Source organism: Vespa velutina, chromosome 2 (genome assembly GCF_912470025.1).
Source record: "Vespa velutina chromosome 2, iVesVel2.1, whole genome shotgun sequence".
In the NCBI taxonomy this organism is placed as follows: domain Eukaryota; kingdom Metazoa; phylum Arthropoda; class Insecta; order Hymenoptera; family Vespidae; genus Vespa; species Vespa velutina.
In genome coordinates this window covers 6,504,820-6,526,999 of record NC_062189.1, presented here as the reverse complement: position 1 = coordinate 6,526,999, position 22,180 = coordinate 6,504,820, and the positions used below count along the sequence as shown (strand labels likewise).

Here is a 22,180-nt window from a genome sequence, read left to right as displayed (position 1 = left end):
ATGCAATTGCATGAAAAATAACAGCACCTATCCGATATAGGTATCAAAAGAATAGTGTGTTCGATAGAAGGGAAAACGTGGGAATGGGTAATCGAGCAAAGAAAGAAAACTACAGCAACTGAAAGGGGAAAAAATGTAATGGAAAAAAGAGAAGAAAATAAAGTAGTAAGCAAGAGAGAGAGAGAGAGAGAGAAAGAGAGAAATGAATGGAATAAACGAAGCTATAAGGTGTTCTCTTATGAGGTCAATGGTGTACTATGCTGCTATCTATGATACCTACATACTCGGGTATGTTGCAGTAAGAGCCGAAATTATTGGCCAAAGTGGTACACCGCAGCGTATTTCCATTCTCTCTCTCTCTCCCTCTCTCTCTCTCTCTCTCTCTCTCTCTCTCTCTCTCTCTCTCTCTCTCTCTCTCTCTATCTCCCTTTCTCTTAACGACCATGAAGAGTAAAATTCAACACGGTGCACTGTTAAAGCGTTGTTCTTGTTGAAAATTATTTTTATGTTCTCATCAATTTTGGATTACTTTCGCGTTTATGATAATTTTCTTGAGTTGGATATCGTTGATAACATCTACTGTATATAGATAACCGTACTTCTTCGTTCAAGAATATTTTTTTGTTCTACGTTAATTTTAATTTACATCTTATTAAATGACCATCAGTGAGGGCATAATTGTACGTTAAGGTAACTTGTAAGAAAGCTCAATACGATTTTACGTTCACCTTGAATCAGGTTTATAATTTAGTTCCATGAGTAACCCATGGGAATGTTGTCACGTGAAAAGTTTTAATTAATGATGCGGGAAGTTAATGATCCAATTAGTTGAAATAGCGACGCAATATGCCATTTTAATATTATTTATCTGCTTGGATTTCATGGCGAGAAAACGAGAATGAAATAGATATTTCCTATCGTTCGCCCCGATTATATCGTAATAATAATAATATACATACATAAATATTCAATTCATATATCAGTTATAACGAATAGATGAGGAAAAATTTAGAAGTTATGTAAATCGAAAATGAATACGTACGATCCAATGTTCAGTGATATCTTCGTTATGCCAAAAAATGTAATGAAATTTTACAATCACTCGATAGTGTATTGTAATTTTCGACGTTTGCTTTTCCAAATATTTACCATGAAAAAATATTTTGATTCGTGACAAATATTTGATATCCAGTTTACTCTATGTCTACTTGATCCTTTGAAACTTGGATAAATAAAAGCACGCTTTTATTTATTTAAGATCTATCGATAACAAAGCTTATTTCTTATTACGTATGATTAATGATCTTTGAATGTAATTCTTCAAAGAGGAATCGTATATCCTTTCTCAACTGTTTCGTAACCTACACTATTTTTCTTCTATTATGAAACGAATCGTTCGCTGGTAAACAACTTGGACTATCATCAGATAATAAAAGATAAACATTGAAATAAATTCAAGGTTTTGCTGAGTGATAAGCAGACAATAGAAAAGAAAAAAAAAAAATCTCTTCGTTCGTAGTTAAACGACGTGGGCGTCATATGCGTATGTCACGCGTGCTTAGCGAAGTGGATTTGTAACTGAAACCGGTGCGCAAATACGCGGTCGGAAGGAAGAGCCAAACGCGCGTGCCGCATGCCGCTTACATTTCGTGACAAGAGAGAGCTAGAAAGCACGGCACACGTGCACGCCGTATTTGTTTTGTCATTACGGCGATTATTACCCCACCTACGTGTTGTCAGCATACATACATGCACGCGCGCGGACACACATACGATTTAAACGAATCATTAGCGAATTTTAAAAGTACGCAAACGTGAACGTTTGCATGTCCGCTTCGGATTTATACGCGAAAGTGATTCAATGTCGGTCTCTGCTCTTTTTTCCCTGTTTTCTTTTTTATTTTCATAAAATACTAACACGGTTTGTATGCTACGTGAAAATCAGGTCAACTTTACATCGCGTTCGCGATAAATGTGTGTTCATTAGTCATTCGAATTTCTGTCAGACTTTCCGCCGACGATATTTAATCCGCTCTGGATTTGAACGAGAGACATTTTATACATTTTTTAAGAATTCGTTCGATCGAAAAAGAAAACATATCGACGGTATATTAAAAAGATAGTTTCTAAAGTGAAACGGGTCCATTTTCATATTACAGAAAAGACATTTTATTACTAACAATAACTATGCCTATGCGAATAAACGAAGCTGTTCCTTTGCATCAATTATTGACATGAAGTAGCTAATCATATGTTACGTGTTAAATTCGAACCTCGCGACATCTTATTTCGCTTCAAAGTGATCTACGATAGATTCTTTTCGTATCAGTTTATACTCTGAAGGTGACTTGGTTCTCAGGATGCAGGCTCTTCTTACTACGATCGTTACCTTCTTTATAATCAGTTTATAGATTTTAAACTTGTAGCAGTATGTCGAGTCCCCTTTCATTTTTTAAGAACTCACAGAGAACGATGGAACCAGTCGCTATCTAATTCGAAGTGAGAGAAAAAAAGAAGAAGAATAAAAAGAATAAGAAGAAATAGAAGAAGGATGAATTGGCTGTGGAAAGAAACAGAAATGAAAGGACCGTGTAATTTATCAAAGACGAGGAGGAAGAAGTCGGTCGAACTCGAGAGTCTTCCCTTCCTTCCTTCCAAAAATTTTCACCTCTTTCAACAATGCCATTTCTCTGGGCGTTTTCCCAAGCTAAATTGAATCGCGAGAAGACGCGCGCGGCAAGCGTTGCTCCTTACAAAGGGTTCGTGTAATTCCTCCCGGACAACGTCTGCGAGCTTTCTCGACTCGAAGTAATATGGCAAAGTTCAAATTGGAATATCCAGGATCGTTTAATTGGTACGTGAGCTACCGTGTTTGCGAACTTCCTCTTTACTTACGATACCTACTTCCTATAATTTTACTCGTAATCTTCGCCATTATAATATAAAAGTCCAATAGATTTTTACCATTCCCTTTGAATTATGATACAAGAGTAAGAAAGAATAAGAAAAGAATCCGATTGTTTTAACTATGTTCACTACCGATCACTTCTATAACAACGAGACTTCTTTCCTTTTTTGCAATGTCCTTTCTACCACCCGGCACACCGGCCAAGCTTCGATACTTTATCATAATAATAGCTCGAGATACTGCTGAAAAATCTGGTGCATTATTCATTTTAACCCCGTTAACCGTAGTAGCACGCTGACTATAGCACGTATATTTCAGACAGGAATAAACAGTCACCTCGCAATATATCCGACTTTACAACTGACAATGTCAATAACGTCCCGGCCTTTATAGTACTTCCTGCTTCCCCCCTCCCTCCCTTTCTCTTTTACCCTCCCTCTTTTTATCTCTCTCTCTCATTCTCTCTCTCGCTCTTTCTCTCTCTCTCTCTCTCTTTCTCTCTCTCTTTCTCTCTCTCTCTCTTTCTCTCTCTCTTTCTCTCTCTCTCTCTCTCTCTCTCTCTCTCTCTCTCTGTTTCTTTCCGTGCAATAATGCAAACTGGACATGTATAAATTTTGGTAGAGTTCGGCGACCAGCATAAATATCATTGAAGAGAGTGTTTCTCCTTTCAAAGATAACGATCGTGCTTTATATAACGAAACATGAAGACAAATAAAATGATCATGAATTTGTAATCATGGAAGGATGATTTCAATTTTAAAGAATCTACTATTTATTCTAATTATTTATTTTCTATTATTATTAAAACTTTTTGCATCAATTATTGTAAAATAACTTTTAATTCTGTGATATTTTATTATGCAATTATCATTTTAAAGTTACTCGTTTAATTGTCCTGCTATAATCGGATTGGATTACTATCTATGTATGGTTTATAATTATGAATTTGGAGCATGAACTTAGTCTCATAACCGCTTATACTCGTATCGATTGCATTCGCCAATGCGCATTGTCGAAAAGTGCCTCGTCATAAACGTAATCAAGCAGAAATGTTACGCGATTATACTGATATAGTTCACGATATTACCACCGATTAAGCGGATATAATAGCTCTCCGATAGAAGATTTATGCTTCGCCGATGTCGCCCATTATCGAATATTAATTCCAATGCACCTAAGTATTTATTGGAGCCTACGAATTTCTAAACCGCTTGTATTATAATTGCATTCAAATAAAATGAAAACTATTTCTTCTTGAGGAAAAAAAAAAAATAGATAAAAACAGAAAAAAAAGAAAGAGAACTTGAGATTTATAATAATAAAAATAAATTTAAATACTTCTCTCGATATCATCATTTACTTGTAAATTATATTTTAATAAGCTTATAATTAATAAAACACGTAAGATACGATACAGAAGAGATACATTATCTCGATAAATTCTTCGCTTTTAATAAAAAAAAAAAAAAAATAAAGTCAATTCTAAAATCATCCTGACTGATAATTTCTCGAAGTCAATCGAATCGCTCAATCAATCAATCAATCAACAGAGATAGAGGGAGCGAACTATTATAGTGGAACGTAATAGGTTGTTTTTTTCGGGCCTTTTAGAAGCGCAAGATCCGTGGATCTATCTCAATTAGTTCGCGTTATTACAGTTGAACAAGGTTCGGCTCGCATTACCAGTTATGCTTACCAACCGGAAATGACGGCTCGGGCTAAGTTAGTTTCCGCGGCCGGTTACCGGTACTGACGCAGGAAGGAGGGGTTAAGGGGATTGCAAGAAGAGGGAACAAGCGAGAAGACGATGAGAATTGGGGAGAGGAAGAGACTAGAGTTAGAGGTCGGAACGCGTTCAACTATAGGGAAATAGCAAGATAACTGGTGAACGGCTGAAATTTCGGTTTTGGAGAACGTCCATAATCTTGCCTCTGCTTCGTGACCTGACAATAATAATTCAAGCAAATGTTCTTAACCATACTAACGTTACAAACTCGCTTTCTAGCCTCGTGGGTGTAATACGAGTTTTACCTATGCTAACAGGTTAGTATTATCTCTTAATTTGCAATGATGTTTATTAATTTGAAATTTAATTAATTAATGCAATAATTAATTAATAAATGTAATTGTAAGTTGTTATTCGTCACAACCTACTCCTTTATTCAAGGATTAAATAATACCAATTTTATAGGATATTTATTACATATATATATATGTTCATAGAATATTTAATTACTCAAAAATTGTAGAGAAAAAATGAATAATTTAAAATGAATTTGATCTACAGTAAATGGTTTATAAATTTTTCATCATTATTCATAACCAAGTATCACATTAAAAATGATTGTATATTTAACAAAATTACGAAAAATTATGTATGTAGATCGAATAAATAAGCAGAAGCATACTATGATATACTTATAGATAATGCAAAAAGCTGTGGCTTTATAATTCTAATGTTCTGTTTACACTGAAAATTGTTTCTTCTAAAAGGATATTTTATAATTAAATCTTTTTATTTGAATATCTTAAAAGTAGGTCTCTTTAAATGTATTTTCATATATTAAAAATATATATATTAGTTGTTATATAATATATATTTTAAAATTTCATAAGAACAGGATAATTTTCAATAATCGAAATTCGTATTGCGGTTAGATGCATCGACATTCGTGATCCCATCAATTATTAGTCTGACGCATAATTTACCTCATCAGATCACTTTGACTCTAAGCCTGGTTACCATGATTTTCAATCTCTATAAATGTACACCTTTAGAATATACCAATAACATTAAAACACACCGATATCAATCATTTTATTCCAAATATAATATAAAAAAGGAAAGCATCATCTATTCTTCCATTTCGATTTAATAAACCATATGTGTACTCTTGTTCGTTTAATTTAATCTTTGGCGAATGATATTACACTTTCATTATAAAAAAGTACAAACTGGAAATTACGAACTTTGATCCTGTAATTAATCACAATAGGTAATAATTTTCTACGGTCTTTCCATAACCGCAGGCGCCATTCATTTTACTTCGTTTGAGGGTTTGTTTATTGTTCTGGGAAACCGTAACATTAAAACGAGTCATTCGTTTGTTCGTGCTTATCCACACTTACATATTACACACATGAATATATATATATATATATATATATATATATATATATATATATATATACACACATAGGTATAACCAGATAGGACAGAAATGAACGTTTTACTAGTAAATCATTGGTTGGTCGTAACTATCGGCTCTGTTCAGCTCTCTCCTTCTCTCCTCTCTCCTCTCTCCTCTCTCTTTCTCTTCCCCTCTACGTTCACATGTGCGTGAGAATGAATTATATTATCCGGTAGATCACCATTAGCAAGCCGCACGTACTGAGCCTCCAACGATATTACGGATGGAAAATGATGTCCCTTCGAATCGACTAGCACCGCAATAGTACCAGTGTGAACAGGGATATTGACGCATTTTCTCGCCTAATCTATGATCACCAAAATGTCTTTCCAGCTTGTCTTATGATATGAAATTGCTACTGAATTTCTGTTGTCTCTCATGGGTATTAAACGTCCTTTACAAACTTATTATAATATACTAGACATGTTATCCATTTTCTGCATATACACACATGTTATATTATATTTTAATGTTTTAATAACATTATTTTTTCTGTAAATGAAACTCTCACCGGTAATATGATTCGTTTCAATTTTATCAACATTAAAAGCTCAATGAAATTTCTACTCTAAAATTATATTTAATATTTTTTTTATAAAGGATACAATCAAAAGTCATGATAATATTTGCAAAATTATAAAAATCTATGTGTATATATTAAAACGATTTTGTAATAAATGTATTTTGTTTTTTTATGATAGATTTTTAATTGATAATTTTAATAAATCTAACATCATTAATAAATTTAAATAGATATAGAAGAACTAATTAGTGATTATTATTTGATCACTAATTCTATATCCTCTCGAAGAGATAAAAACGTCGACTTAATTCCTCTCTTTTTCCCATTTAATTAACATTTCTCATTGAAGAAAGCTAATGGACGATCTTATCTTTAAAAATTGATCTCTTCGCAGAGTTCATTATCTATTTCTCAGGTTCAGTTTCCTTTATATCAAGGGGAAAGTTAATTCAATAAATTATCTTATCAATTTTTACTTTTCTTTAAAATAAAATAACAATATTGTTTATTTTCATCCTTTATACATTTTTACGTTCTCATATTTCTTTAAAAATGATTGCATGAACAGATTTGACGGATATATTAACAAAAAGAAAAAGAAGGAAAAGAAAAGAAAAAAAAAAAAAAAAGAAAAATAGAAAACAAGGACAAAGAAACTTCTCATGATTGGTAAAGTTCGAACAAGATAATTAGAAGAGAAAGAGAAAAAGTTTTCTCTTTGTTAGCGAGTCCCTCTCTTTCGCAATTTTCAATGCGACAGATCATAAAGATGGAACACCAGAGTGGAATCTTTATAATACTCTAAAGATATTGCCATGAATTGACGCACGCGCATTCAGGGTGGAAGGAAATGCTATCAACAACTTTATGACCCAATACATTCGATCCAGTATAGTGAGCGTCCACGTGTCTCTCAACGGATCGCTCTTATGATTCATAGCGATATACGTGGATACACCGTTCCTTCTTTCCGTTTCTTTTCTTTCTTCATAGTGACATCATTCGATCTCTCCCGCATATCATGGCGTAAACTCATCCTGCCACCCTCCGAAGTTTCCTCGTTCACGCTATTTCGCCCAGCGATCGGTTCTAATGGTTCTATATAGATCGCTTTTATCGACGATTCAACCTCCATTCCACCTTCTCTTCTTCTACCACCATCAACCAGCATTATCCTACGATGTACTTTTTCGCACTTCTTAGTAATCTCGATGTGGGTCCCTGCTTCTTTCTCAATAGTATCTACGTACTTATTGAATTTGTTCGGAGGAGCTATCCTGTCAAGGAAAACTGATATCAATGGACGACGATGCGATTAATGATTCAACATTTCTTTCGTTCCTCTTACATGCGTTCTAGAGATATCATTTTCTTTTATGTTTATATATATATATATATATATATATATATATATATATATATATATACTTTCAATAGAATATTTATATGAGATGTTATTTTACTTCTTTACTTTATGTTATTTTTATTTTCTATGTATTACTCATTGCAATGAAATTTCTTCTCTTTTTGAGAAATTTAAATTTTCTTGCGTTCCTCCATAATGATTTCTTTTTGAAATGTAATATTGTTTCAACACGGACTTTTAAGAATATATTTCTTTGAAGTTAAAAAGTAAAAATGTTTATAAAAGTAATGGTCTTTTTTTCTTTAGTTATATTCGTTTCTCTTAGAAAGTACTGTAGTAATTTCGATTTTTTTCTGTCTTTGTGCATAGTTACTTTACACTTCTAAAATATAATGTTTGCTGGAAATTTACTTGTCACTTCTAGAACATAATATTCATTCGATTTATTACGTGTTCTATTATTCCCATGAGAATAATAATAAACTATCTCTTAGTTAGCTTCTTCTCTGTCTTCTTTTAATACGTATAATTTTGAAAACTATAAAATTAAGTATAATTCCAAAACCACGAAAAATAGCTTGATTCTGCATTCGTTATCTAGAATAAATTGTAATATATATATATACATATATATAGTTGATTGATGGAAAGATATGCCAAGCTCTAGAAATATAATTTAAATTACGGTTTCTCGATAATTTATAATTTACGAACATTCTAAATCAATATTGACAATATACTATTAATGCAAATATTGTGAAATGACAAGATATGTTATGCTTGTTTCGTAATACGAAGCAATTCATTTGAAAAAAAAAAAACGACAAAGGTTGTTGAAAGTAAAATATACACGCCCTTCGACTGTGAGATATTGAAAATGCAAAGAAACTCATTTTGAACTTACGTACGGGAAAGAAGAAATTCTTTCACGTACGAATCTCAAATTGGTATGCAAAAATAAACCAAAAGGTGCTGTGATCGTGATTCAGTGCGAATTTCAACGAATTTAACAATGTCTTCGTGAGAAAGATTTTTACGGAACTATTGCATTCTTTTGAATATAGTGTAAAATATCCATCGATAACATTAGATGCATTAAAAAAATTTCTAGCAATATTTACATCTAATAATTATTGTATGTGTTTTTTTATGAATCATTCTTACAGTACTATCGCAAATTGAAAACGATCACTTTCATTCTTGCACAAAAAACGCTAAGAGGGTAGGTCAGCTCATGATTTTTATTCGCACAGTTCTTTTCGAAGGGAGAACACGCGCTTATTCTCCGATACGATGGTAAAACTAAATGCTGGCTGAGCCAATCAGGCAACCAGGAACATGGCACGCTTGTTTTCACACGTGACGGACCGTGCCGTTGAGGCTGCCTGCCGGCTGCCATCCTGAAAATACAATCTTCCACTCCCTGTAGAGAGAGAAAATCTTGGCGCCATATAGCCGAGATTTATACTACGAGGATAAACTACGCCACCTTGCGTTCTTTAACAGCTATTGATATTTATACCGTAGCCAACATACACAAACTTTCCGTAACGTTTTACTCTTTGTTCCTTTTACTAGGTGAAGTTTTATCGAACCATAAGTTTCGATCGCTATTAATGGATCTAACTTAACGAACATATAAAAATTGATTGGTATTTTATTTAATCGACAACATCATCGAAAAATAAAATAATATCCAAAAGCGATCACGTTATATTTATAATCCAAAACCATAGTCAAGAGACTATAAAGGATTATAAACCTGCTAATGTTTTAGTACAAAATAAATGTAAATTCCCTAGATTATTCAAGGATAATCCTAGTTTCGTCTGACAAATACCATTCATTACTACTTGGACTTCGAAACTCAAGTCATTGCTATCAAGAGCTTCCATTTCGCTAGATTGTAGTTTCTGTTTCATCATCTTACTCTCTTGATATATTGAAGAACCATATAATATTTCTATACAATATTGACGATGAGATATAACTTAAGTTATATTGAGATCCTTTAATAAATATTCGTCAGAAAATAATTGAAGTATCATTTTAACAATGTTTCAAACAATCCAATTAAAATGGCATTGAATAATTACTAATCGAAAAATCAAAAGTATATCTGTTTTTTTGTAAAAAAGGGTTGATCTAACTGAAGCGAGAAATTGTTGCATCGATGAATTCATTGATACAATATAGATAATTCAGTTCTCGTTCGTCTATCGAAGCTTGCAGTTATATCGAAGTTATCGAAAAACTCGATGGTTGAATCAATGATACAATTCATGTGTGTAAGACCAATGAGAGTTTCAAGTACGTACGGGCACGTACATACGTGAGAGAAAAAGAAATGAAGATAAAAATCAAAAGAAAGAGAAAAAGAAAGAGAGAGAGAGAGAGAGAGAGAGAGAGAGAGAGAGAGAAAGGAAGTGACAAAGAGAGATTGAGCTTTTCCCTTTAACATCGCGTGGCCAGTCGAACACGTAACGTTTGCTCTTTCAACGGTAGAAGGGAATCCGCGTATTTCCACGTACTTATCCGAAACATTAAGAATGCGAGAGAAGGCACGAGGCATATTAAAGGTACGTGCGGCACTCTAACGCTTACAAAAATGTGGAAAGGGAATCACTGAAAATATACATTGCGATAAGCATTCGTTTCATCCTTATCCTCGACTGCCATTTCTGCTTCTTCCAGTCGTTAAGCGATGTGCTCGTTTGAAGTTAAATTTCGCCAGCTTCGTTCGTGTTAGCCAGCCAAATCGTTGAGCAATAAATGAGAAAAGAGAAATGTAAAGGGAATTTATAAAAAGTAACATACTACAACTTCTCGCGTTTACGTTGTCGTACGTTCTTCATTATTTCTCAGTGACTCTATGTGTCTGCGCCAACTTTATGGCCCTTTTGACGAGACTGGAAAATTGAAAAAAAAAACAAAAAAAAAAAAACAAACAAAAAAGAAAAGAAGAAACAGGCCCAAGAGACAACATATTGTATACGTTTTGAGACATAAAGTATAATAGCGACAAACCGAGCTTTGTCACGCTTTTTGAACTCTTTTTGGTCTTAGCATTTTAAAATGCTTACGACGACTACCATTGCCGACGAATACTCAAATAATGCTTTTTTAGTGACGGTGTTAGTAAGATTAAGCTACGTATTTATATCTTTTTCCTTTGGACACGCTTGCTTTACGTAAGAACTTTTTTTTCAAGTTCGCTCCACCGCTCATATCTAACTTTTTGTACGCGTAACTCTAGTCGGTACTGACTGTCAGAACAGTTCTCTCTCTCTCTCTCTCTCTTTCTTTTTCTTTTCCTCTCTTACATAAAAGAATTCCTTTCTCGATCTCTCTTCTTCTTCTTTTTCCTGACGAGTTACTAACACCAACAGAACATGTAAACGCCATATTCATATGCTATATTTCTCCTTTGCGAGGCGTTCTTCTAAATAATTTTATACCCCGTAATAAACTACCTTTTATGCAGTACCTATGTTTATTCGCGTACGCAAGGAAAAACCTAATTCTCTCATTCGGTGACTCGACCACTGTAAAAGCATTCGTTATACAAGTTATGTTATCATTTACGTCGATTTACATTCAGAGCTTTCGACAAAGATTCGAGAAATTTTACCTTTCTTAGCTTCGCTTTACTTTTTCTTCTCTTATTTTCCATCTCTTTTTTTCTCTCTCTCTCTCTCTCTCTCTCTCTCCATCTCTTCCTATCTATCTATCTATCTATATATATATATATATATATATCTTTGCGGGCGGCTTACATCGAGAAATGTCGTTGTGCTTTTCCAAGTATACGTTATATTTAGTCGAGAGACTGTAGACTTTCTGAAAGTCTTGAAAGCTTTTGAAAACCAAGTTGCAACCATTCAATCTCCGCATCGCTGCCACGATAGTAGATACACTTTAGTTAAATTGAAATATAATTACTCGAGAAAAAAAACAATTAGTTTGAATCATATAAGCGTACCTACAATGATTAAAAAAATTCCGTATTTATATTTGATATTTCTAATCGATAATATTCCACATTTCTAATCGCTAATGGTGATATATGATTGATCAATATAAATATGTTATTATAAAAAGATCTACTATCTCTCTCTTTCTCTCTTTCTCTTTCTCTTTTCTCTCCCTTTATAGAAAGAACAAAAAGATATTATATTACCATACTAAAATGCTCGTTAAAGTTACTACGTATTTTTCTACATTTGCATTTATAGAATCTGAAATCCCGTTTGTTATGCTCTAATCAAAAAAACAGTTTCGATTGCGTTTCTCTTCGTATCCATTTTGCAATAGAATGACGGAGAAACGTATTATGGAACATTTTAAAAGGTAATCAATGTTGAAACAAAGACGAGATGTTACTTTGAAGAAAGAAAAAAAAATATATTCTTTGAGGAAAGAAAGTATCGGAAAATATTGACGAATGTGTATAAAACTACTTTAGCTGATGAAAAGAAAATAGGGATGCAAAAAGAGAATTGAAAAAAAAAAAAAGTTTTGTAAAAGTAAGAAACATTGACAGTTTTTAAGATTCAGTCATAATCTCAGTTTAGCTTTGAGGATTATTAGAATATATTTTCACTTATAATCAAATTTGCATGGTTTTATCATAAAAATAAATTGACGAATTCTTCGTTAATATAATACCTGTTAAAATCTTTTCACTTTAATTATTCTTCTTCGAATCATTCGAGTATATTCCTCGCAAACAGATCTGTATATCTATAAATGCGGGATGAGAGTTAATAGGTGTTGAACACGTCGTCTCGGCAGAGGTTAAACTTGGTATCGCATAGAGGAAAGAGGAGAGATGGGACTATGTCATGATGGTGTATGTATGTCGTTACACGCATCCACGTAAGTATATCCATGTTATATGCGGTTTCGTATACATAGGGTGGTTCGGTCAAATCGACGTTGGCTGGGCGGAGCACAAGTCACTCACAGCTGTCCCCTACACACGAACACCATGCATGCGAGGCATTAATCATATCGAGAACACCCTCTCTCCTCTTCCTCTCTTCTTCCTACTATCGCCGTTTCGAACCCACTCTATCTCTCTCCCCTATATCTCTCTGTCTTCGTTGCTCCCTTCTATGTCCGTACCGGTCCTTGCAACGTCCACCGATCATGCACATGCACGTTGCACGCATACTTGGAGTCCAGATAAGCTCCAAGTCGAGCCTAATGACGATGTCAATCACCGTTCGCGGTCTCGGCACCGATTTACAGCCATTCTACCTCTCTCCCCAAACTTTTCGCTCGATTTTCGACTGCTCACCGCACTCTTTTGGCAACTGACTTTCCGATGTTTCGTGGCTTCGAGGTTTATGAATGGGTTCGCAGCGTTTTATCCTACATGAAAAGCATTAGAGAAGAAGGGCGACCCTTAAATCCGCAGGCGTTCTGGTTAATAACTCGTGGTAAAGCGAGTATCGGTTAGACTGAAGTCTAATCGTAGCATGGTTTCGTGTTTTGATTCAACATCAAAGCGTTGAATGAATGAATTGCATTTTTACAATGAACTCTGTTAATACTTGAATATCAAAAATCAAGATATATATACACACGCACATACACATGCACGCACACACGCACGCACATCGTCGAATATTCTATATTTCATATAAAGTTGTTCATCACTTTTTACTCGAAGCGTGTGTGATTTCAACTAAAGGTATGGACAAAAAAATGAAATATAAGCATAATAGGGAAATATTGAGAACTTATCGCATCGGTATATAAACTTGCGTAGGTTAACCACCCTCATATGTGTAACCTAAATGTATAATACAAGCTTTTGTATGTGGTAAAAATAATAGTAAAGCTAACAGAAAACAAGCAACATAACTGCTTATTATTATATTATTTAATTCTTATATTTTTATAATATTTACTTTAAGTATTTCTTTTAGTTTTCTGCTTGAAGTATTTTCATTTTTCCATTATTCTCTTTGAAATATATTCATTGTTTCGTTCAGTTTTCTTTTGCAAACATTTTAATTAATTGCATTCATTTTCTCATATACACAAGCATATTTGAGCCGTTTATTTTAAAAGTGGCTTAAAAACAAATAAATAAATTTAAAAACAAAAATTGAATATAAAAAAAAAATATAAATATAAGTAAAAAATAAATATAAATATAAATGGACTTAGGTCATTTTCAAAATAGGACCATTTATTAAAATATCCCAGCAGATAATAATTCTAATCGATGACCTATTATAAATTAACACTAAATCTTCGCATATTTCATTCTGTAAAATAAAGTCGGATGGAAATAAAATATCTAATAAATATAATACTTTCATTTGTAATACATTTTCTTGCAATAACTTCAGTTCATTCATTCGCGCATTTGTATATATGAATCATTCTATATAAAAATCTTTATATTTATATATGACGATAAAAATATGGAAGATTGAAAATTGTGAGCTCTGCGTACTAACATTAATACTCTAACACACATTAAGCCGATTGTTAGGTTACGCATGAAAGAGGTATAAAGTTAAAATTATACATGCTTCGAATGAAATATGGTTTAAGCGGAACAACTTTAATGAGGACTTAAAATTTGCGAAATGAAGAAAAAAATATCGTTTAATTTAACAGCAGTATTGTCCGTATTTTATTAATCTTCATGAATTGTTTTTTTTACGGCAATTCAATCCTCTAGAATTTAATAAATACTTTTAATATTGAAAATATGTGAGTTGGTTATTATCGCGTTACTGGATTACGAAACTTTTCAAGTTATTTAAGAAACCTTTCGAACTATCGAACTTTTCTAGACTCCATAATAGTATGAGATGTAAAAAAAAACGTCAGAGTTACGTCTACATCTAAAAGATAATAAAATAGCGTAATAATTACAAATGATGATCAAGCAAATTTAATTTCTGATAAAACTTAAAAGAAAATGACGAGTTAGATTTATCTTCCAGATTATATTTTGTTCGAGTAAATCTACGAGTTATAATATTTGATATATTTGCCTTATGCAAATAATTAAATATCGTCTATCCATGAATTTAATCTTATTTTAAAGTAAGAAAAACTCGCGTTGATTTTTATAGCGAACATAATTAGATATTATTGTTTAAGTGAATCTGACAAGGATCGATTTGATCGCCTTATTTCAAATGCAGCGGGTTATTATAAGTCAGTACTTATTCTCGTAGCACGTGTCCAACGTTTGAAATTCTAATTTGTTCCCCATTAATTTAATAAGAACATGCAATGAGAGAGAATATCGCGCGTAGGCATACGAGCGTGGAAGGCGATAAAAAGCTTTACTGGGGTCGATGGAACGCCACAACTTTCGTGCTTGTCCCTCGTACATTCTTCTTTCAAATGTCTCAGGGAAAAAGCCTGCGCTAATTTATGCAGATGCTCAGAATTTTTTTGCCGTAGGTATCATATGTAATAGCGTTCGTTTATTTTAGATTCTAACTAGAATTTTGTAATTTATATTATTATCAAATTTATTCATACTATAAGATATCAATGAACACTTGTCTAAAATTAATAATTTTTAGTCAATATTTATCATTAATTATCAAAATCAATTATCAATCAAAAATGATAGTAATTATCAGAATCGTGATTAGAAACTATATATATGATAAAAGTATAAAACTCTTTCAATAGCTGTCAATACGATAAATAACTTCTAACTGCAAAAAGGCTAATACAAATGTAAGATGAGAATATATATATATATATATATATATATATATATATATATATATGCTCGCTCGTGTAAAGGAAAGGTGTTAATTTCATCGCAGTTCGCTTATATTTTTCTGAGTCAGCTGTATGTCGAGTTACGTTGAGAGCGTTTACAAAAGTGTAATAGAAGAAATTAAGTCTCGTACAGTTAATTAAACGTCGCTACCGTAGAGATGTAATACAAGGTAACTTTCTCTTTTTTCCTCTCTCCCTCTCTCTCACTCACTCTCATTCTCTCTTTCACTTTTTTCTTTTTCTCTCTCTTTCATATAACGTGCAGCCTGTCTTTTGTTGTCGCGTGAGTCTGGAAAAGCGATGCGCGTATGCGACATTCGTCGCCGGACGGTTATTGTCCTACCCTTCGTCACCCTCGCCTGCCACTATTCGTATCTCGTAAACGACGAATGCAAAGAAATAAAAAAGCGAAAAATTTCCCCGTACTCGAGTTATTCACCAAGCGTAAAATCACACTCGACGAAATAACTCGTTTTTTAGAATCGAGCGATCGAAGACACTAAAAATTCACTTAAAGTATAAATTACCTCTTACGTATGTTTTTTTTTTCTCGTCATACCTTTTAATACATTGTACAAAGAAATATTATAGTAATTGTGCTTGGTGATATTATTTCTCGATGAGTAATACACCCGTGAGTCGCAAAATGCAATTTGGCGAATGAAATATTTTTTTCCGAATATTTCGTCCGTTGACAAATTAATCACTTGTGAAAAAAGTTTGTGTCACCGGTTTAAATGCGAATTAGCGTAACAAAAAAAAAAAGAGGAAAAAAAGAAAAAGTACCGGTTAGCTGGCGGCAACACATCTGTGCAAATTTTGATAAAAAAAATTTGAATTGCCTGCCTCGTTTTCACTCGTCGAGAAACGGCACTCGAAAACTAAGCTAGCTCGTAGAATTTCGACTCTGCGAAGGCTTACCACGTAAGCTTTCGTGAAATTCTTGTAATCCTCGAAATTGTAGAGACATAAAATACAAGAGAGCAAGAGAAAGGGAGAGGCAAAGATGCAAGAGAAAAAGAAAAGAGAAAGCTCGTGAAAACGATTACTTCAATACTCTTTAAATCTACTTAATTACTTGAAAATAGATCCACGTCGACTTAAAACATGCTCGAAAATTCGAATAGTGGATAAACTTGTAGCTTTATTTACCTTCGTGATCGACTGATATTTCGGCGGACAAAATCGAGTATCTTGTCTCTCTCTCTCTCTCTTTCTCTCTCTTTTGTTCTTATTCTCTCTTGACGAGAAACGATAACATTTCCTCCCGCACTTTTGTCGTCGTTCCAACAGCAGGAAGAGTCGTTTGAACTTACGACACGGACGACGATAAACTCGTTTCTTCGCTGTCCTCTTCTTTATTTCTTCCCTCACTTTCCTTTCATTTTCCCCTCACTCTTTCTCCTTCGACTTTTTCCCCCACTGCGCCGGTTGCAGCCTTATCTCAAAAGGAAACAAAGATATTTCGAACGATGGGGTCAGAGAGTAATCCAAAGTTGAAAGGTCTCTCTATCTTTCTGTCTTCTCTTCTCCTTTTGCCTCCTTCTCCTTCTCCTTTTCTTTTCTTTTCTTTTATTTTCTCTTTTCTACCGGCAATAAGCAGTTGTACGTGTAAAAACGATTTCGCCGTTTGCCCGTTCCATGGCTTTCGAAATTGCCTTTGCAGTTGATTCTACGTATCACGTGAGTAAGCTACGATGATCAAAATCCCGTTCTATCCTGTACTGTCGCATTTTCAATAATTCCGATATCGTTCGTTTCCTTTTTTTTTTCGGGTCTAATAGCTCCGGATAAGATATACTTATATCTCGATAATCAGATTAAACGACTACCATTTAGATTTTCTAATTTGACTTGAGATCATTCGATTATCTTTATTTAAAAAGGAAAGAATAAAAAAAGAATTCATTCAGAACTGAGTCACAAGCTCGTATAGCCTCACGTTCGTATAATTCGATTCGGTTGGCCATAAACCTTTATTAAAAAAGAATCGAGAAAATGAAGAGGAAGATTACAGGACGCTAGAGAATATTATAGCGAATATTGAATTCGATTTGCGAAGAGTACAATGAAATGAGACAAAGAGAGGGATATGGAACTCTCGAAGCACTCTGATTGAAAATAGTTCGGGTTCAATCTCGGCCCATGTAGAGACTTTCCTGAGTGCTCCTGAATAAACACTGACTTTCTCACTTTTCTGCACGAGAATCAATTCTGCGGGCTAAGCGAGGTGCTAAGTTCCTTCTGTAAGAGCGAGTCATAGAGGTACGAGAGGAAGGAAGGAAAAGGAAAGAGAGAGAGAGAGAGAGAAAGAGAGAGAGAGGGGTAGAATGAGCATAAAATTTAAAGATCGGAGCACGTCGTTTCCCCCAAAGAATCGTCGACGATTCTCTCTACTCTTTTTCCTTCTCCGACTCTTTCATTTTCTTTTAACGATGAAAATAAAAAAAAAAAAAAGCAAAAGGGAGACGGTGAAAAATCGACGGTACAATTTATCGATACGCACTGAAAAGCACTACACTCGTTTCGCTCATCCATCATATTTAAGATTTCGGATTAGATCGCGTATTCATTGAAAAAGAAACTCGCAAGAATCTTCTTTCTTAACTCCCACGAGATATCTCGCTTTCCCAATCGAGAAAACTGCAAGAGAATCCTACTAGTCGAGCGATTTGTTTTGCAGTCTTTCCTTCGATAAGAATCCTTACAAATCGATGTATCTTTTCGAATATTCCCGACGTTCATCTTTCTTTTCCTCTCATTCTCTCTCTCTCTCTCTCTCTCTCTCTCTCTCTCTCTCTCGCCCTCCTTCTCTTTTTTCTTTTTTATTTTTCTTCCTTTTTTTTCCCTCATGAAAGCGTAGACAGTTTCACCGACAGATGCCTTCACTTTTATTCTGAAAATTCTCATCGATCTTTTTAATTCACCTGCATCATTTATTAAATCCTACATCTATACGTTATTTCTATTTCTACATTATTCTTTGCCTTTCATAATTACGTATTGGTATCGTTTAATACTCGATATTGAAAAATTTTTGAATGTCTGAATTTCAATGAAGTAAAGAGAAAATATATTCTCAATGATAACAATAATCGTGATGGATTAATAATTGTTTGATTAAGAATAACAACTTGTTGAAAGTTTTGTATTAAATTATAAAGTAATTAAATATAAAGTAAGTTATCTTAGAGTAAAACTATTGTATCTATTAGATATTTTTTAAGCTACCCTCATCATTATTAGCTTTCATTTCTTGAAAGAACTAAATTATTCTGTAAAAACACATTTAAAACCGTTCAAAGATACTATTACTTATTAATAGTCAAAGTTTGTTTTAAACAATTTTCTACAACAATACATTAGATCTTCTATTACATTCTTTCTTTCTCTCTCTCTCTCTCTCTCTCTCTCCTCTCTCTCTCTCTCTTTTTCATTCTTCATTTCTCATAGGTAATTTTTTCAGTGATCAAAATTGCACATAAAAGAGAGAGAAAAAAGAGAAAAAAAGAGAAAGTTAGAAAGATAGAGGAGAGATAGAATAGAACAAAAACGGAAAAAATTCACGTGTGGTTTCCTTTAGATAATGGCAAATTGTCATTTTAATCTTTTTTAACAATTTCAAAAATTTGGAAATAACGATCCTCTTATTGAATGGTAACCTTATGAGAATTTCGGTAATTAATCGTTCTTATCAGTTTCAGAACAAAATAGATAAAGGGAGAAACTTGATCGGATGCTGACAATTCGGCTATCGGATTTCTTAATACCTGGCTAACGATTAGAGAGCAGAGAGAGAGAAAGAGAAAGAGAGAGAGAGAGAGAGAGAGAGAGAGAGAAAGGAAAGAAAAAAGCTTATGATTAATGATAGGATATCAAAGAGAAAACGAGTTAAATTAATGAGCGTCAAGACGAACGATTTAAACCATTATTCCATGCTGAAAAGTGAAATTTTCTCAATGGTTCCTTGGTAGTACGGATTTTGCTATCAAAATCTATTGTCGCTCGAATTCTGACAAATATTTACCATTCCTAAATGGAAGGAATGACATATATTTTACTGTACATGTGTACATGGTCGTATGTCATTGGTAAATCATGCGTTTCCTGTCGATGAAATATCGATTCAAATTTCTTGTTTATACCGTGTTCGTTAAAGAGGACGGCTCAGATGACGAAGACGTAAAAATTTATTCCAATTTATTTTGTATTTCATATAATTTTACCTCATTCATTATATTTTTTATAAATTATTTATAACGTATACTATATAAATATATATATATATATATATATATATATATATATATATATATATATTGGAGATAAAATTCAATTCAATTTATATTTCGTAGCGAAAGAAGTCATTAGATTATGCTAGAAAATTGCGAAAAAATTATTTAGCATACATAACGTTATTCTTTCATGTTTTCATAATGTAATGAACTAGAAAGAAAAAAAATATTACCTGACTGCCAAAAGATTCGTAAATATTGCTTTCATATGGTGCTATGTCTTACGTACATACATAAAACAGCGTTCTCAACATCGTGCTTCAGTTTCTCGTTTCTTCTTTCCTGTCTTATTTACGTTTTCCATCCTTTTCCCATCTTATTTTCCTCTTTTATATCATCTCACACGAATAACCATCTTTACCATCAGCGTTTCGTTTTCTCCGCAAAATTTCTTTTCTCCCACGAGTGTTACTTTTGACCTCTTTTCACGGCTGATCTTTAAAATCATTTAATTCGTATTATGGCAGTTGCCAAAAGAAACGGAGCTAGTAAGAGCTATACAAAGAGCTACACGCGTATTTTACACGAAATTGAAGAAAGAAAATGGAGTTTGTATGGTTCTTTTTGGTTCTCTTCAATGCGACAAAATAGAAAGAAAAAAAAAAAGAGAGAGAGAAAGAAAAGGAAAAGAACGACTTAAAAAATAAAGATAAAAAGTTTCGTATTTCATTGAAATTATACATATAACAATTTAGTTAGACTATTTCGCTGGAAAAAAAATATACATACATATAACGTACATATGTAAAACTATCCTTTTGATTTTTAAATTAAATTTGCCGATAAATAAATGAAATGGCAAAAAAATAAATAAATAAATACATACAATCTTGTGACGTAATATGAAAGGAGCCTTTAAGATGGTAGAAAAACGAGAAGGAAATAGAGGAAGAACGAGTAGAGTAGAAGGAAAATAGGAAGGTTACTTCCGCGTTATCTTTAACGTTCATTTTAATGAACCATTAGCATTATACTTTCACGAAAATGAGAGAAACGATGATGCTGTGTCGTCGGTTTTTGCATTTATCACCTATAATTAGGTCGTGTTCAACATTAAAACTCGTCTAATGTAATTTTTTATACGTGCTTTCGCCATCACCGTTGTCTTCGTCGTTGTTCTTGCTGTCCTCGTTTTCATTCTTGTCCTCTTCGTCTCAGGATAATTAAATTCTATTCTACCTTCTCGTCGCGTGTAACGAATATCGCGAACGGGAAAGGCGGTAAGTTTGTAAAAGGCGGTATAATGTTAAAACCACGATGCTAATGTACTCTCGTTATGAAACAGAGAAGAATTAAGACAGAAATAGAAAGAGAGAAAAAAATAACGGACAAGTGCTTAAACAACTAATTTAAAAGAAATTATCTTTATCTGAATAAAATTAATGCTTTAATGGTCATTCGGATAATGATTAATATGTCCCTGATTAAATTAGTTTCTATAGTGTTTATACTAACAATATATATTTATTGGAAATAGAGATACTCTATAATAAAATAGACATTGTGGATATTGAATAATATATACTGAGGGAGAGAGAGAGCAAGAGAGCAAGAAAGAGAGAGAGAGAGAGAGAGAGAGAGAGATATTAGCTTAGATTTATAGCATGCCGATGTAATATGTTCGTTGAGATCTGCCTTTCTTTTCCAATTAGCGTAATCATGAAACTGCAGAATCGGAAGTACGGGAATAAGTGGAAAAGAGAATAAAGATTTCAAACAAAAAAAAATAAATTATATATTAGAGGATGATACAAACAATAAGAAAAGTTGTGAATATTGAAAAATGGGTTGTACGTATATTATAAGAAAAATCATAAAGTTAAATAATTATACAATAATGTTGTATACAAAAATTTCTAAAGGAAATTTTAAAAACGGTCAGTGACCGTACTATTAGTGTTAATCAGTCTCACATCTTTCAAACGTTATCACAAAATAATCGATACAATGTTTGAAAACTAATATATGCCAGTATAATTTATAATGCAAGTCATTTTCTTTTTTTTCTTAAAACAATATATAATATTATTAAAGATAATATTTTGTGTTTCAGAATCCATCTCAAAGGAAGTGATACTAGCGTTCGGTTAGAAGAACGTTTCCAGCTTACTTAGATCAAGTGTA

General features: G+C 33.1%; 2 protein-coding genes across 18 annotated transcripts in view; one reads left to right on the top strand and one right to left on the bottom strand.

Moving 5' to 3' along the window:
* The window catches only part of LOC124957677, a 50,624-nt gene extending 29,936 nt beyond the window's left edge, over window positions 1–20,688 (bottom strand). For 2 of the 5 annotated variants that reach the window (XR_007103707.1, XR_007103708.1), the window contains exon 1: window positions 16,914–17,523. Coding sequence is in view for 1 of the 5 variants with exons in the window: in XM_047514830.1 (XP_047370786.1) it covers window positions 7,557–7,899; window positions 16,548–16,569; window positions 16,683–16,731 (414 nt within the window). In the remaining 4 variants the exon portion in view is untranslated. Of the gene's footprint in view, window positions 1–6,626; window positions 7,900–16,547; window positions 16,570–16,682; window positions 17,524–20,229 lie in introns of those variants that run through there. The other 3 variants (XM_047514830.1, XR_007103706.1, XR_007103705.1) reach the window with 3 other exon arrangements.
* Window positions 1–22,180, top strand: part of LOC124957665 — a 241,037-nt gene that overhangs the window by 191,952 nt on the left and 26,905 nt on the right. Inside the window, exon 8 of one of the 13 annotated variants that reach the window (XR_007103702.1) lies at window positions 6,276–6,719. The exons of 11 other annotated variants lie outside the window; for them this stretch is intronic. The gene's annotated coding sequence lies outside the window, so the exon portion shown is untranslated. Of the gene's footprint in view, window positions 1–6,275; window positions 6,720–22,109; window positions 22,178–22,180 lie in introns of those variants that run through there. One more of the 13 variants, XM_047514793.1, reaches the window with a different exon arrangement.